Source organism: Cydia amplana, chromosome Z (assembly GCF_948474715.1).
Source record: "Cydia amplana chromosome Z, ilCydAmpl1.1, whole genome shotgun sequence".
Taxonomy (NCBI): Eukaryota; Metazoa; Arthropoda; class Insecta; order Lepidoptera; family Tortricidae; genus Cydia; species Cydia amplana.
In genome coordinates this window covers 5,449,737-5,468,524 of record NC_086096.1, presented here as the reverse complement: position 1 = coordinate 5,468,524, position 18,788 = coordinate 5,449,737, and the positions used below count along the sequence as shown (strand labels likewise).

General features: G+C 36.2%; 1 protein-coding gene across 2 annotated transcripts in view; it reads left to right on the top strand.

The window, feature by feature from the left end:
- LOC134660881 (epidermal growth factor receptor) overlaps positions 1 to 18,788 on the top strand; it is a 137,932-nt gene that overhangs the window by 101,242 nt on the left and 17,902 nt on the right. The window contains exon 1 of one of the 2 annotated variants that reach the window (XM_063516726.1): positions 11,133 to 11,282. The exons of the other annotated variant lie outside the window; for it this stretch is intronic. Coding sequence (XP_063372796.1) covers positions 11,168 to 11,282 — 115 coding nt within the window. The 5' untranslated portion in view covers positions 11,133 to 11,167. Of the gene's footprint in view, positions 1 to 11,132; positions 11,283 to 18,788 lie in introns of those variants that run through there. 2 annotated transcript variants of the gene reach the window in all.

Genomic DNA, 18,788 nt, shown 5'->3' with positions numbered 1-18,788 from the left:
GCTAACGAACGCTAACTGCATATTTGGGTTGCACCACGCCTAACGTCTGTTAATCTGACTTCATAACAAGTAGGTACTGTGTATTTACCTCGCATGTAGATTTCGTTCTTCAACAATAACAAAACAAGATTCGATATTGATCTTCGAAGATTTATGTTCGAAGAATCATACTTTACAAATGAATCCGAAGTTCACCTTTGTTATATGAATGCTTAGCATTCTTCACAAACTGGGTGTTCTTTTTTTAAACTAAAGAATATTTTTGAGAGGCAACGTGGTAACTATGGTGGAAACTTGAAACGGATATGATAAATTTTCTAAATATTATACAAGTTATTGTTAATTTTTAGAGCAGTGCAGCGCTACTATTTATTTTAAATTGGACGTACTGGACCAGCTCTAAGATAAAACAACAGCGGGTTCAATTACAGTACAAAATATATTGATGGAACCATTGAAATTTAATTGGATTCAGCATAATAAACAAATAAACTATGTTTTATACTCCAGTCATGGACAATATGGCGCCATTTCTTTTAAAACAGATTATAGAATTCATGAACCGCCAAACTTAAGCAATTGTAGGTATCTTTAAAACTGATGTTACATAGGTACTTACAGGATTAGTGGATTACGTTTCGTTATTTGTGCCACGTCCATTATTTCCATTATTGTAATGTGTAAGTACTAATATGTATATGTCATTTTTATTTCGATATCAATCTATCTTATATTTTTATTAAAACCATAAACATAATTAATAACAAACTTAAAATAAAAATTAACCTAAAATTAAAACTATCTACAAAACTAAAACTAATACCTAAAAAATAAATAAAGATAATGTGGGTGACCTAGCCCAATATGTATATATTAGGCTAGATCACCCAGGTCCGATCCCTGTGGGAGGGTTCCCATAAGGCTGGCTGCGTTCCCCCTTTGGATGGCTATGCCGATCCGTTGGGCGAGGAACGAGCCAGCCCTACGGTCCCCGGTGACCTCGAAGATTTTTTTTGACAAGATCTATCTATCTTTAATTTATTTTTTGCTAATATTTTCCGGATCTTGCATGTGACTCCAATCTTGTCATTGTGTTGTCATTTAATTAAATCTTAGTCTACATTTTTTACAATTGTATTGTACTGTAAGTATACATTTTACAACACAATATGTACAATATTATAATTTTATTGGAGTAAGGTTAAGTGCTCTTGTTTCTACGTTAGAGCGTATGGATCTTTAATTATTATTCTTATCATGTACAGTACGCTATAGCCACGATCCTGTTTCTCATTTGTGACGTTTTATTTGTAAAAAACAAGTTTATTTAGTCAGATTCGTCATTGTCCTGACTACTCTTTGTTGCGAATGTGTATCGGTTCTCTTTCACCCTGTTTAACCCGGGGGCATGAGACACATGGATGCATATCTCGATATGCACATAATTCTCGTAAGGACGACGAAAATGTTGCACGATGTTGATCACGCTTGTTTTCGAAAACATGCCTAAAACCAGATCCCATCTGTGTTTTACATCATTACTTTTTAACAAATCACTACAGCGACCACTAAGATCAATCGCTACAAATCGAAATCTCATAATTAAAGACAAACAAAAAATCCTTTCAATAACAACTATAGCCGAACAATCGATGATATGATACTGATATAAATTTAATATAACCGGCATCTCTTGGCAGGGTGGCAGATGCCTTACAGATATCTCGGTTTCCAAATTTAAAAATTAAAAACAAATGATGCGTGAACGTGTATTTTTAAATACGATCTAAATTGTAGCTAGTTAAGGTCGTTTATAATTCATTGGTACCGATTGCACGACTACTTCATATATCGAAACCAAGCGAGCGTAAGCGCCTTTGGATTCGAAATGAAGTCACGCCAATTTGATTTTGTGAGTGGTGGTGGGCCATAAGTCCGAATCTACCCCGCGCAGTGGGGTGCGAGGCCCAAGAATGCACTTTTTATTACAACATTTATAATCTGACGCATTATTAACAGCGTTGAGGCCGGTATTTAATGATCCCACGTATAATTTTAATGTCTCTAGGTGGCGGTGTCGTTTGTTAATATTTATAACGTAGGAATTATAACCTATGTTAATATTTAATTATAACCCCAAGAATGTTATTAGTTGGTTTTTTGATTTAAAAAAAAACATTAGGTATTTCTACAAATTCATTCCTACCTAACAACTAAAAAGCTAGTCTCAATTTTGCTCAAATATTTAAAAAGTACCTAACCTGTCAAACTTGAGATAGGTAATCCACAGAAAACTTTTCTAAACTTAAAAAAATGCTTTTAATGTCTTAAAAGATAAGGACGAAGTTTCTTCATTAGGATTAAGTTGACTATACACCGGTCCAGATGCACCAAGATGTCCATGTTTCATGAAACTTCTTATCGTTATGGTTATAAGGGTAGAAATGGATCGTTTCGTGTGACAGGTAAGTTGGGGCCGTACATAGACTAGGAATCCTCTAGACGGAGTTTAGAGCAATTTTTTCATGAAACCGATGCTGCCAAAAATACGGGGGTGCGGGGGGACGAGGTGAGCGAATCCCGTGCCGTGATTGGTCCGTTCAAAGACACGGACCAATCACGGCACGAGATTGACTCGAAGATGGAGTAAAACTACCGTATAAGTGGCAGAGGGGGTAGCGTTACTATGCTCAGTCTAGAGGATGTCTTGTCTGTGGGGCCGTAGGGCGGCGTATGCAGTGGCCAGTACCTGCGTTTACAATAGTAGAAATCAAAGCCATTGTGGTAACACAATGCAGTCAAGTGGTTCGTGGCAATCGTGGCCCTTTGTTGGGAGCGCGCACCCGCCCGCGCTAGCACCCGGCAGGTTGACGCCACGGCATAACTTGAAAAACGCTTGTCTTACGAACATCTTGACGATTGTGTTTTAAAACGATCGTCGGTACATACGTAGCCAATTTACACCTATTTGAGAAAAAAAATACTGTGGCGTGCTTTTAAAATCTTAGTAACAAGTACCTTATTAGGATTATCAAATTAAACTCTCTTGAAATTACTACATATTTACAAAATCAAATGTTAAAATGTTAGATTTACTATTAGATAAAACACTAAAAATAAGTACCTATTGTGTTATCAAAACAAAACCACTGCAATAGGTACAGGTATTAGCAAAACACTAAGCACGTCACCAAATCTAAAACACGAAATTAACACTGAAAACAATGAAGTACAATAAGTGACATGAGTATGGCATATAGGTACCTAATTAGTAACCTACCTAGTAGTATTAGGTACCTTGTATACTACAAATCATAACATCCTTGGAAAACCAAAGTAATTCATTTATATTCTGAATCATGCCGCCGTTTAGCCGAATGCCCTTGTCCCTTGTGTGGTCCCATTGTTCGACAATTATTAAAAACATGCATTTGTTCAATAATATACTAATTGTTTATATATTGTAAATGGGTTCAACCGTTTAACTACATATTTAATTCTAAACTTTAAAAATTAAAATTAAAATAGAGACGCCAAAACTTTTCTTACCTATCGAATCCATGCATGAACAAGCGAATGATTCAGGAAAACGAAATTGTATTACCTATAGTTTCATAAACTCAGGAGTTTCAGAAGAAATTCTGTTCTATTTATGAATTAGTAACCTTTTATTATTCATTTTACAATCGCATATCGTTTTAAGTACAGTCAGCAGCCGAAGTTGCTAAGCGGGCCAAGTGTTCAAAATGATCTTGACGCGACTATATTGTTAAGAGAATAAGAGCGTATCAGTCAAGGTAATGTTGAACACCTCGCCCGCTTAGCAACTTCAGCTGCTGACTACAATATTTTGTACCCGGAGGTTGACGAAGATACAACTGATAAGGGAACCCTGGTGTTATAGTTTTAGGCACTTACGTATGCCGACGGAGTGTTTTGAGTAATCTTGTTCAAGCTCGAGGTCTGAACACTGAACCGCTCGAGTTCCAAGTATTGTTTGTATCCGTGCCATTGTTTGATTTGCACGTTCTTATTGTTCTCAAATAATAACATACTTTTAGGACAAATAACTACATATAAATGAAATATAGAAGACCAATATCGCCGACCTTGTCTAGACACTTCATCATATACGAAGAAAATGCATATAAATAGAATAAGTGTATCATATTTACTTAAAACGTTTGAATTCTCCCTCTAAGTCTTCCACGCCCCCTCTCCCTCCACTCCTTTACATATACACTACTGTCTTATAAAACTCAAAATTTCAAATAAAAGGGATGCCATGGTGCTAAGCGAATAAATACTAAAAGTAAACATTTAAATAAAATGAAACTGATTCTTAAATCTTTACTAAAGGAGATTATTTAATTATGGCCAATAAATAGTAATTATCATAATAAAATACGCCTTTAATAATAATCATATTTTACATAATATCAGTTACAATCGCATTTACAGTTCAAACACATTACACAACCTGTTGGTTTGCAAAGGCCAATCAAATACGAAACATAAAATCACCATAATAAGCTATCGGTAAGTGCTACTAGTACTAACAGTACAATATGAAAGGCGTACGGCTGGGTCAGTTGGGGCAAAAGGCTGATAGTGTCATAACGAGTTAAATCAGCTAGGTCTCCCCTGCGAAGTTTTATGCTAAATGTGCTGCTTTCAACCAGTAAATCGTTTGCTAATAAGACGAGGCGATACGCTTCTGTAATGCGTGAATCGTCAAATATTTTCTTTTACAAAGTTAGTTGGATCACGCAAAATACGTGTATGATGTTACGATATGTTATGTGTTAACTTATTTTTTCCCAGTACTAAACAATTGAATTTATCTGAAGGACACTAGAGCATTGGCAACCCTAGGGGTCATATGCACCTACCACTCTGACCTGTCGGCCATATAAAACAATTTTGAAATACTGGTCTCGTAATGTCCCTTTAAGAGCTTATTGCGTACCTACTCCAATTGTTTTAGTTTTGTCTTCACGTCTATTTATAGAAACCTGAATAAAATTTATAACATTATTTAGTTTAAACTCACTTTATAGACGGGGCCTGACGAGGTCAGCGATAACGTAGGCGGACTAAGGGCTTGAACTATAATAACACGTTTATCCAAAGGATAATTAACCTAAAGACATTGCAATAAAGCCTGTATCAAAAGCAAACTTGAGTTAGTTGTTAGGGTCACGGCAAATTTAAACTGAATATGGTTTCAACCGATTTCGAGCTTTAACATTTTGGGAATAGAGTTCCAAGAGTTGTTAAAGAATAGTTGTAATTTACGGGAGTGGGAAGAAGGAACTGAAAGCGTGTTTAAATAGTACTCTTTACTGTTTATGTTAATATGTACATCTGCTAAGGTATTATAGAAAATTGCATAAAGACAAGCAAGCAAAGCAGGCTCGCAAGAGTCACCAGGAGGCTGTTGAATTCACACAATGTTGACACCTACACATCATCCTAGCGCTTTCCGGGTTTCATTATATATGTAATTAATTAACCTAGCGTAAGCTTTAAGTGGTGGAGATCATATAGAATAGAACTCGATATATAATACCTCGCTAAATATAATAAAATACCGAAGCATTAGACGAATCAAAGTAAGAAGTACATATGTATGTAATCTTAGAATAAACTGTATACTTGGTTAGTCCTATTTATCCTAAGCCCTTATAACAATTGGACCTAACTAAAATAACCTTATTTAAGTGCCAGTTATTTTATCGGCGATTTATCGTCGGCGCCAGCGCCCTTAATCTAGTAAAGGTTTCGAAGGAATGCGACTAGTCACTAGCTCTATACCCAGTTATTTCGTAACCGCAAACAACCGCACGACCACTCGCCAGAACAACCATTGCGCGTCGAACATGCCTACATTATTCACTGAACCAAGCGTTCACAGAAATGTACAGGGAAGTATTAGAGATTGTTGCTGTGCGGAACGAAATCTTATGACTTGGTGAGAGATCGAACTCGACTTTTGTAAAGAGTTCAACGAGCGAGTGGACTTTTCTAAGTATGGACATTTAATAACATTTGCGTTAGACGAAATGTAAATAATAAATAAAGTTTTAAAGGTGATCCAAGTTTTTCAATATTGTTTATTTCAAAAGAGTAAGCTACTAGTATTAACTATATTTGAAAAACGGAAGGGCTGGTCATATTAACTGAATAAATGTGTAAAAGTACTTAACTAGTCCATAATAACAAGTTGATTAAAATAGATGTGAATTTCAATTATACTTATACATTTGTGGTTAAGTAATATAAGTATGAAATCCATGAAAACTCAAGATATTATAGAAAAGTATTGGTTAATAGTATTAAATCGCAGGCGAACCAGGATGGCGCTTTTATCATATTCGCGAATCCAATATTTTTTCTCGTAATATTTTAGTGGATAGTTCCGATCAATCTCAAAAACACGTCTGTTAGCATCGGCACACAGAAACTGGATTATTTTAATTATCTATTAAAAATGTAGCGCCAACATGGAGTCGCCATGATGACTCCTATAGCAGTCATATATATATATAAATCACGACTTCACGACTACTTATTACTTCTATAGGTAGTTCTTTAGTTGCAATTTATTAAAATTATGAGACCTATTTAGCTTAATAACATATAGCATTAATAATGATACCGAAATTATTAGTCCGCCTCATTCGTCACGTCCTTGTCTCTTACTCAAATTTGTATTCGCTAGGTGCACGACTGGCGCTGCCCTCGTTTTGTCGGATTTTCTATGTTAAATCTTATGGAGTAAAATTAGTTCAAGCGGCTGCCGCTAGTACTAATGTCGGGTGAAAAAGATGGGACTGGTGGACTGTATGAAATGATAAGATGTTACCTTCGATATAGTTAGTTTAATTATAATTTAGTATTTACAAGGATCAGAAAACCACACAGCGTTTGACAACCAAATCAAGGAATCTACAAATCTAATGTGTCAGTTTCTTCTTTTGAATTTATAATCGGAAAAAAGAATAAATACTCTAAAGAGTCTGCAACATCGGGCGTTCCATAAGATTACCTGTGTTTGTGACGATCAGCGCCACTTCTCCTTCCACCGACTTCGCACCTTGCCATTAACTTCAGTGGCCTACCGCGAACTACGTTCGACGTGTTATCTCCCTGTCACACTTACGTACGAATTTACAAGTGCGACAGAGAGCCAACACGTCGAACGTGGTTCGCGGTAGGCCCTCAGTACAATTGTCGTCTAATGGGTATCTATCGGTAAGTGCTATTAGCTACTAATAACAACAGTACAGAATATGAAAATCCTTCATGAATACCCTTCGGTGGCAGCATAATAAAATTATATGTAGTACTTAATTAATGATTAAGTACATACTATATGTGCTGATTCTGCTCCTTTACATGAATAATAACTACCTATTAAATATATTGCTCATGTAGTAATTTGACACCATGCGTGCCAATAAGTAATACCTATTCTCTAGGTACCAATATTAGCTATTTAAGAGGGGGCTAAAGAAAAATTGTAGTTTCTACAATCTACAATTTCTACATATATTAAATTGTTACACGTTAATACAAAGGCAAGTATCATGAATAAATTCACACGGACACGAAGTATAATTATTATTATACATATTTGAAAATTCTTATTTACTTAAAGTTGGCTCGATATAATAAAATCACAAAAATATGTTTAATTTTCATTTGCCTAATTTCAATCGTACCCTGCAGTATAATTTTGGTATAAAATAGCTATTGATAAAAATATACGAAGTGGAGGGACGTGACGAGCAAGATTTTAACAGAAGTACCATATTTGAAGTAATTGCCCGCGCAATGGCCATATCTTCCTTCGCAAGTTTTGCGTGGCGCGCTATATATGTATTTTAATCCCTTCTAATTTCTTATATTGGCTTTACGCCCTTTCTTTAACAACAAATAATTGGGTACACTACATAATTCCAAAATATTTTATGCGGAATTTTAAAATATCGAATTTTATTATTCCGTTTTTTAAATGCTCGACCCATCAAAATTCCGACTGTCGTAATTACGAACGATGAAAATCACGAAAGTGTATATTTCCGAATAGCAAAAAAGACGATTTTTTTAAATTCCGAACCACATAATTCCGAATATAAAAAATCCGATAGTGATAAACACCGAATTTAACATTTACGATTTTTGAAATCACGAATTCCGAAATGCCATTATTCCGAAAATTTGAATTCCGATTCCACGTGACTCCTATTTTAAATATCCCCATTTTTAAAATTCCGAATTTATCGATTCGTGCTCCACATCTGCTCCGGCGCTACGGGCAAAGCAGCCCCTTCGCCCTTGCGTATCAAAGCGCAGGCACAATAAATGCTCGCCTCCGCAGCTTCGGCTTACTGGTCGCCGAAGGCCGAAACAGTTTGTTTTCGTGGGGTCGTAGTTCTAACCTAACCTAACCCACTTTACTGGCAACAGTTCATTTTCTTGGGGGTTGCAGTTCTAACCTAACCTGGGTTAGGTTAGTACTTTTCAGACAACAGTTCGTTTTCTTGGGGGACGCAGTTTTAACCTAACCTAACCCACTTTTCTGGCAACAGTTTGTTTTCGTGAGGTCGCAGTTATAACCTAACCTAACAGACTTTTCTGGCAACAGTTCGTTTTCTTGGGGGTTGCAGTTCTAACCTAACCTAACCCACTTTTCAGACAACAGTTCGTTTTCTTGGGGGACGCAGTTTTAACCTAACCTAACCCACTTTTCTGGCAACAGTTTGTTTTCGTGAGGTCGCAGTTCTAATCTAACCTAACCCACTTTTCTGGCAACAGTTTGTTTTCGTGGGGTTGCAGTTCTAACCTAACCTAAGCCACTTTTCTGGCAACAGTTTTTTTGTTGGGCGCTACGGGCATCTACGGAGCATCTGCTTCGGCGCTACGGGCATACCAGCCTCTTCGCCCTTGCGTAGCAAAGCGCAGGCACTAATGCTCGCCTCCGCTGCTTCGGCTCACATTGTGCTCTGCGCTTTGCTACGGCGGGCGAGAGCTGCTTCCCCTCCGCGCCGCGCCTCCGGCTTTTTACATACACTCTAGGGGTAGGACAGACAAGACCACGTGGATAGTGGGGTGCTCCGATTCGGATTTTGGTTAGTTAGACTTGCGTGTGGGAGAAAAAAGTGCGTTTAAGTCTTATTTTGAAAATCACGAATTTCATTATTCCGAGTTTACAAAAGATCGAATTTCTCAATACCTAATTACTTTATTTCCGATCGGTCAATGATTTTTCGGAATAGACAAATTCGGAAAAAATATTTTCGGATTTTTTCTAAATCGGAACTTTAAGCTTTCGTCCATATGAAAATCGGATTTTAAGTATTAGAAAATAACACAGTCGTGATTTTCTTCTTTCGTGGTTTTCAAAGTCGTAATTTCGATATTTCGGACATATAAAAAATCGAGATTATGAAAATCGAGGTTATGAAAGTCGGAAAAACATATTTCGGAATATTTGGGTGTTCCCCAAATAATTTTATTAATATTACAGTGAAACCTGGATAATTGCAATCTCGAGGGACCGGCAATTTTTTGTCAATTAACCAGGTTTTTCATTTAAGCAGGCCGTGCCAATTAACGAGGTTCCAAAAATCGTTGTCAATTATAGAGGTTCTCATTAATAGAGGTTGCGTTCTGACAAATTGCTTTTATGGAGGTGCAAATAACCATTGAAAGTAGATTCTGGGTTTCTGGTCTGTATATTATATAACTTGCACTTTTACACTACATTAATTACTGCTTATAATCATTTGGTTTTTTTAAATAATATTTTAAATAAAGCATATTATGTTTTTGATTTAATCAAAACTATTTCATCTACTACAGTCTGTGATAGATACCCAATAAATACATTGAAATCTGGGTGAAGATTTAAAATAAAATTATCATTGCTATTAAAATATTGTTTCTGCTCTCTACAAGTCTACATTATTTCAATTACAGAGGTCTTACTTATAGACTCATTTCAATAATACCTAGAGGTAATAAGAAGAGCTAAAATAACGGATTTTTAGCACAGTGTCAATTATAGAGGTCAATGTGGTCAATTAAAGAGGTAAAATTACGAAAAGCACTAAAATCTAAATTGCAATTATAGAGGTGCAAAATTTCAATTATAGAGGCTTTTTGGTCTCAAGGGACCGGGACCGGACCTTTGGTTGCAATTATTGAGGTTTTGCATTTATCCAGGTGCCAATTAACCAGGTTTCACTGTATATTTTAATACCTAAGTACATATATTAATAATCACCTTCTGTAAGAACAGTTGGAAATAATAAAAATCAGCTTCGAATGACCTGAGAACTATAACAATTTAAGCTATAAAATCTTATTTAAATCAGTGGATACTCCTCACAGGTTTCAGTTCGAGTACACTTTTTAATTATAAGTATAGTTGAGCACAATAGTTTATTATTAAAGTTTGGTTACGTAGCGTTTTTGACCGCATACCTGGCTCGGAGCTACCTGGGCCTACGAACGGCCAGACTCGGCCGGAGGCTCTATCCTCACATTTGATAGATGAGAAGAAATCATCGGTCCGAATGTCAACCTTAATGACTTCACAAGAAGATTAAAATTGCATTGATAGTTTTTGTTCTTTTGGAATCATTTCTATATCATGTTACATACTTTAAAAACCCTAAAAGACAAGGCGTTTCCACCTCAAAGGATATTATTGCATGGTACTCAAGCTACGGGTATCATAAGATTCATAAGCTCATATATATTTGTATATTCCCATCTGAGTGCACTTGTAAGAAAAACAATAGATTTGTTTGCAAGATAATCTATACATCTCAAACCTTTTGTGTAGAAATATGTAACGTAGAGTCGAGTGTGAACACTCGTAGTACGCGCAAAACTGCACGTACTACGAGTATTCCTGACTGCAAAAGCAAAGTTTTAACACCTTTCAAAAAGCAACTACCAACATGTACTCGCACCTAATAGTACGCGCGAAACTACACCAATTAAAAAAGCAAAAGCCTCTCGAGCTGTCTAAACCTTCCAAAGCTCCGAGATTGAAAAAGCGAACCCGAAAGCCTTACCTGGTCGCGCGCGTCCCGCGCCTCAGTACGCGATGGACGCTCGCGCCGACCGCCCGTTACAGTGATGTCGCAGCATGCTGCTCTGGTTGATCCTTCTGGTGGCCTGCGCCGACGCTGCGCGCGGCCCGCACCGCACGCACCATGTCGTGCCGGCGCGCGCCAAGCACTCGGAGTTTGTGAAGGGGAAGAGTGAGTGTTGTGTTTTACAAGTGTACCGGTGGTTTTTAGTGCTGGATGTAAGGCTGCGCTTACATCCCTAGGTGTGACGGTTTGATCAGGGCTCGTGTGTGTTATGGTCGACCAGGAAATCGGGTGCAAATATATCATCTCTACTGTTACTACTTCAGAGCCTGCAGTTTTCTTTACTTTTGTGAGGTACAACAATTTTACGGGAAAATTGGTAATAAGTATATGAAGGTGGATCGCGGTATTTTTCAGGCTTGGCGCGGGAATGTGGAAATGCCACCTTCAGTGTGTGTGTGTGGACCCGATTTTCTGATGACTTGGTTTAGGTCGAGTAGAACGAGTCTTTAGTGTTTCAGCCAGAAAAGCTTTCGGTACTAGTTAAGCCTTCAGAGTAGGTAATTTTTTTTCGTTTACTGTAGAGTTAGAGTAGGAGGTATATGTTCTAACTTGTTTGTACCTTTTGTTTAAATACGGTTACAAATATAAGTTTGCGTAATGTAAAACGAATAAATGTTGATACATCATCATACGGGCTGCTAAGAGAAACCTATTGAAAATAACATAGGTACGCCCACGATAACTATAGGCCAGCTTGTCAAGGGAGTCCATATACGGATGTCGTTAAGGTGAACGAAACATCACATTTCACCGAGCTTGTGTGGGTATAACATAGTAATTTACCTGTTATACATAATTATTAACTGTTGTCGTCTTTTAAAAGTCGTACTCCAGAACATGAGGCGTTCTGTCTTTTCACTTGTTTTGGCTACTCCTGTAGCTGTTTTTATGAGACCTAACCTCCTACACAACATAGCGACATTTTTATTTATAATAAGTTAAGAATAATTGACTTAAATAAGTTAACTCAATTATGAAGTCACCTGTAAGAAAACATGTTTTGTCGACATATATTTTTTACTCCGCAACTACGCCAACTACCTACTTACTTAAGTTTCTAGGTAGGAGCCTAATATGCAGCTTAATCTTTTGTGTTGTTAGTTTACCAAGTTTTTTTATAGGAAGGTTTGTTACTAGAACCCTTATAATTTCCTTGCATAAAAATAGTAAGAAAGCTTGTATAGCATAGACTAGGAATCCTCTAGACGGAGTTTAGAGCAATTATTTCATGAAACCGATGCTGCCAAAAATACGGGGGTGCGGGGGGACGAGGTGAGCGAATCCCGTGCCGTGATTGGTCCGTTCAAAGACACGGACCAATCACGGCACGGGATTGACTCGAAGATGGAGTAAAACTACCGTATAAGTGGCAGAGGGGGTGGGTAGCGTTACTAATATGCTCAGTCTAGAGGATGTCTGGTCTGTGTTGTATAGTTAACAACGTTCCTGTCTTGTTCCGGCTAGTGCGTTCCAATATTGTTATTACGTCCGTTTTATGCTAGCTACTTAGCTCATGTATACAGTTAAAAGAGTTAGCTTCATAATAGTAGATATAAAGTGGAGTAAACGCGCTAATCGCTCCAAGATAAACAACGCTTATCTAGAACCAACAGCGCCTTATATAGCGAAGCTGCCTTAGCGCTGCGTGTGCGCAATAAAGGCTCCTATTGACTGCCAAGCGCCAGGAAAACATCGATGGCGCTTACGACGCACAGCATCGCGCGACATTGTATTTATATCGGAGCATCGTTAATAATGGCGTAACCGCCAATAAGGTCCCTTTTCATAGATTACGTTACATATTTTCACGTAATTCCTTATGGTGGCTGTGTTAACCGAATTTCTTAAAATAAGTTGATTCAATAAATACATAGAACCCAGAGCCAAGTAATAAATGTTTGCAATCTTCTTTAACAATTTTTCAATCATATTATACTATAAAAGTTTGTTTCACTTCCCTCGTGCCTTGAAACCCTGTATTTGTACGAGGACTTTAACAACAACTTCGCTCCCTTGTAAAACAAATAATTTTTGTAAGCTCTACAACTTCATTCCTACACGAATCAGTTTGTTTTGTATCTAATCCCAAGAATTTTTAGTAGGTTTCTTACCCAGTACTCCAAAGTCCTCTTTCTAGTCGGCTTACAATGCTCCCGATTTAGGACAACTTTTGGCTTGTTGTTAAGAAACGCATTCAAGTCATCTCACCTCCTCCCCTTAACTAGCTAGGTTGACTACGCCGTCAATCGATGCCCGATTTTTGAACCCACTCCGTGACTAGTTCATTCTACTATGACAAAAGTAGCCTGCCATCCCATATCAAAATTTATTATCTGCAAACCTAACATTGTGTCCAAAACAAGCTGGATAATGAACAGGCAACGCAACAAGTACACAGGCAGGTTTAAGCACAAAACAATTAAACATCGCTTGTCTCCGTCGCACCTGTGGAAGGGAGAGGGACGATGATCTAAGAACCGTCGGGTGAGAAGCTTGAGATGAACCTTGGATGGACCGACGTTAAACACGATATATTTCTTTGAAAATATTTCTTAAGGAGTTACTTAAATATGACATTTAAAATACAATTAGCATTCGTAAAACTGGGTATGAATAATATATTATTCCTCTGATAAATAGCCTCAGGATAGGAAAATGACAATGTTATTTACATCAAAATCTCGCACATAATTCATAAAGGCCTAATTTACACCGTCCCTTTGTCTCACAACTTCCGCATTCAATTTATATCGTGCTACAAACTTATTAGATAAAAAATGCTTTTCTTTTTGTTGTCTTAGATCTAAACAAACCTTCAATCTCGTACGATAGTGCTGGTTATCATACAAATTAGTCGTCAAATAATGATTTACAAGTAAAACGCAATAAGCATAATGGCCGGACGGAGCGGAATGCTGTTCCGCACACAACATTTAAAAACAACTAGTGACGCAAACGATTTCAATATTCAATCGCTAATGTCCTCCTTTAATTGTCGAGTCATTTTGTAAGGCTCCACATTTTTATGGCAGACACATTAATGCATGACTTTAAGGCCGTGCATCGAAAAATAACAGGATCTTAGAAAGGTGGCAGTGGCTAGCCCCGGAAACAAAGAGTAGTGATTTTCGGATATATGTTTCTTGACTATATGATAAGACATTTCGTAGTAGTCGAAACACGAATGCTTAAAATTTTCTCGATAGAAAATAAATCCAAACTTACGTGTTCATTTTTCGGTTTTAGCTTCGTGCAACTAGAAAACACATCCATATCCAGCACAATCCACCTTACAGCAAAGGTTTTCATCTCGTCTTAACTTTCAAAGAACTAAATATTAACTTATTATCCTTTACCGATGGATTTATTATCGATTTTTGATTTTATGAATTCAACAGCAAACGCCCATTTTACGCAGTTCGGTTTCTCTTTCTGTCATGCGTCAAAGTCATAAATGCATCCTTTATGCCAGTAATGTTAGATGGCCGTCGTGCCTCAAAGAGGTAAGACCTATGTCACTTCGCGCAGCGCTCCGAATTACGTAAAATTTTAATATCCAATAAACGTTGAGTCGTAACTCCATTGAGTAGTAACGGAATCGGAGGTAAACCTATGATGGTGCCTTCTTACAGGCCTATACGTTACGCATGTGTGCGTGTTTGCTTAGCTACGTCATGCTACTTCGAAATCTATACTCTTTGTCAGTTACAACGGGTTAGGAAATTTCGACAGATATTGAAATGTATCTGTAGCTGTTTGGTATTTAGCCATCAGAATCTAACCGTAACTTTTTCTTTATTTTTGTTTAAAAATAAAATATCTATAAGAATATATTTTTTGCTTTTTTTCTATTGTAATGATAAAAATAAATCTAGTATGTTTCATGCTCAAATAATTTAAAATAATTGAATAAATATTAAAAACTAATTGATATTATTCGTTTTAATTATTATATTATTAAGTATGTTTGAATAAAATATTTTATTTCAATAATACGAAAAGTTATTATATTTAAGTACCACTAAAAAAGGTCTCTACTTACAAAAACTCACTTGCACGGGCCGGGGTTCGAACCCGTGACCTTCGGTTTGAAAGTCGCACGCCACTACAATTTCACATAAGTAATTTACAATGACATGATACCGTGGAAAAAGTGAATATTACAATGTACTGTGTTACTATCATTTTATAGTTTATTTTGGCTTGACAAGGAGGAATGAGAAAAACGTGCAGAGCGAGAGGATTAAATCTCTCTGTCCCTTTCTTAAAGTAGCCAATCCTAATTATGACATCTGTTTTGATATTAATTCTTTGAACATAATTTGTCGATGTTCTTTTTTATATCATCGAGAAAGATTTTTATTATTAAAAAAATGTGTTGAATTTATATGTTTTATTTATGTTTTTTTGGCATAAATTTCATTACTTTTGACAAATTTTGATTGTGAGGACAAACGATTTGATGTGATGTGTGAAACGAACCATGTGATCAACGATTTATCTAATAAAACTTCATTTAGTCGAAAAAAATAGTTGTCTACTACCGGGTGGAAAAAAATTATGGGCCCTGGAGGGAAAGTGCCTTAAAACCTTAAGTTTGCTCATTTTACTTAAATGAAACATTATTGTTTTTTAAAGAAACAACTGCATTCAAAGATTTTTGAAGTGAAAACTTCTTTAGCGGCGCTAGGCACTTTATGAGGTGGGGAAAAAATGATAAACTCGAGACAGCGTAAGGCGATCATGTGACCGTAAGGTTTAGATGGCATTTAAATCAATAAAGAAAAACTCAATGACATTACATGAAAAAGGTTATAATCTTGTACGGGCTGAAATACGAGGATCTCACAGTATTATAACTTTATATCACTCAAATATAATTCAATAAAGCTACATCTTGATGAAATCGCTAATAAAAGTGAACTCTAGTACTGGTGAATAAAACTCAAAATATCATGACCAAATATATTTAGACGCGAGGTCTGCAAGGTAACTTTACAATTTCTATTCGAATTTTAAACAATTAACGCTATAACTTTGAATTTCGAATTTTAAACAAGCTCACTGACCAGCAATTTCGGAACCAAAAGTTTTCAATAGAAAGGAGGATGGGTCAATTATACATACTGCAGACATTTTGGACTAGTCATTGAGTTTTCACTTCTGTCGGCACTCCCGGAATGCAACACGTTGTTTTTTTTTAAATTCGCTTAGTCGCGCCCGGGAATCGAACCTACTTTTTCCACACTGTATAAAAGAACACAAATGCTTTTCTTCTGGTAACTTAAATGTTCTATCTATCTTGGTGATATGTCAATGCAATCAAATAATCTGAAAAAATAATAACCCAATTTATGAATTCCGTTCCTTCAGAAAAATGCGAAATGTACGTACAATTAGGGATATCGTACCTTTCCCAGAGACAAATTTAGTAGGCCAAGAGACATTTTGACTGATTTGGGGTCTGTACTAAAAATCTAACATAATATGATAAGGACTTAATCGTTTTAAGCTCAAGAGTGAGTTTTCCTAAAGGTTTTTCTAAAAGTTAGGTCTTTATTAACGTTAGGAGTGCGTTAGCATGTCAAATGTCAAGGGAGAAAACAATAAATTAAGTTTCAATTCCACTTCCACTCATCAGCAAAGTGATATATATCAGCAGATTAAAGTTATTTTAGATTACAAAATTAGCGCATCAAAAAAATCAAAGTGCATAGAAAAAAAGTCTCCTGAGTCATAATAAAATTGATGTCTCTTGGGTCACCAGAAAAGTCACCAGGGAGAACGATGACCCAAAACATATTTAAAAGAAAATGTAAATTTTGTGTACTACCTACGAACATTTTTCAATAAACTATGTTTTTATAACATATTAGACCCAGGATAGATCTAATACCTCTTTTCGTACCCCGGATAAAATGGTCGGCGACTAAAAAAGTAACTGAAACGTTACGTTATTAGGTTCACGATGCCGCGTTGTACCCTTGCCTTCGTTGCGATATGTTTGGTAAGTCAGGAGACTTAAAAATGAGCCATGATTTTGGGACATATTAACAAATATTTTTTTGAATATATATTAATTTTAGTGGACTTTAATAATTTACCAGTTAAATTAGATGTAAATACATTTTTAGTTAATCGTTAATATGATATATTAGAAGCAGTAAAACACTTTATTGTACAAAAAGACACATAAAACATGAAAAAACACACATCCTTCGTATATGGTAGAATATATTTTTCACACTTATAAGTAAAAACCAAAACCGATACGCGATTGGGATACGCTCTTTTTGTATGGGATAAAAAAAAAATTCTCCTGGGTCACCAAGAAAAATCGACATATTAAAATAATTCAGTTCGTTTTTAAGTTCTAGTCAGATTGACTTTTTGGTTATTTGAGATAAATTACAATAACGCTTAGATTTGAAAAACATGATTTTCTATTTTGTTGCGATCGACCCGGGTAATAAAAATACGGCGAATTTGAACTTTTCTTTATTGTCGTTGTAAAATGTATTAAAAAATAATGTAGGCACCCCTGACAATTGAAATTCAAAATTATCCAGAAAAAGCGGCCAAGTGCGAGTCGGACTCGCCCATGAAGGGTTCCGTATTTAGGGGATTTATGACGTATTAAAAAAAACTACTTACTAGATCTTGTTCAAACCAATTTTCGGTGGAAGTTTGCATAGTAATGTACATCATATATTTTTTTTTAGTTTTATCATTCTCTTATTTTAGAAGTTACAGGAGGGGGACACACACATTTTACCATTTTGGAAGTGTCTCTCGCGCAAACTATTCAGTTTAGAAAAAAATGATGTTAGAAACCTCAATATCATTTTTTAAGACCTATCCATAGATACCCCACACGTATGGGTTTGATGAAAAAAATTTTTTTGAGTTTCAGTTGTTCTAAGTATGGGAATCCCCGAAAAAAAATTTTTTTTTTCTATTTTTGTGTGAAAATATAATGCGGTTCACAGAATACATCTACTTACCAAGTTTCAACAGTATAGTTCTTATAGTTTCGGAAAAAAGTGACTGTGACATACGGACGGACAGACGGACAGACAGACAGACAGACATGACGAATCTATAAGGGTTCCGTTTTTTGCCATTTGGCTACGGAACCCTAAAAATGAGTGTTTCAAAAAGGCACCCTGTATTCCTTACATACCTAAATAATCTCTTATTCAATAAAACATATAATTACTAAACACTGTGATTTATTTCAAATAAATGCAAATCGATCGGATAAAAGATATTAATACCTACCTATACAACAATGAATACGAGTACAGTCAGCTGCAATAATATGTTACACACCGAAGGCCGTTTTGCGGTAGATCATGTTAGATCTTATTTGTAGAGCCATAAGAGCGTGTCACATATTTTTGCGGCCGTCGAAGAGTAACATATTATTGCAGGTGACTGTACCTATGAAAAATTCGAGGGTTAAAAAGCATTTCAACCAAAGCATTTATAATAATAACGACCATGGACGCCTGCAACCCCAGGGTTATTGTAACCCCATAACAATAAGGTTGAAATTTGCATTTAGTGACCGCAAAGTCAGGTGAGCGTAATCAAGTAAATCTGTTTTCA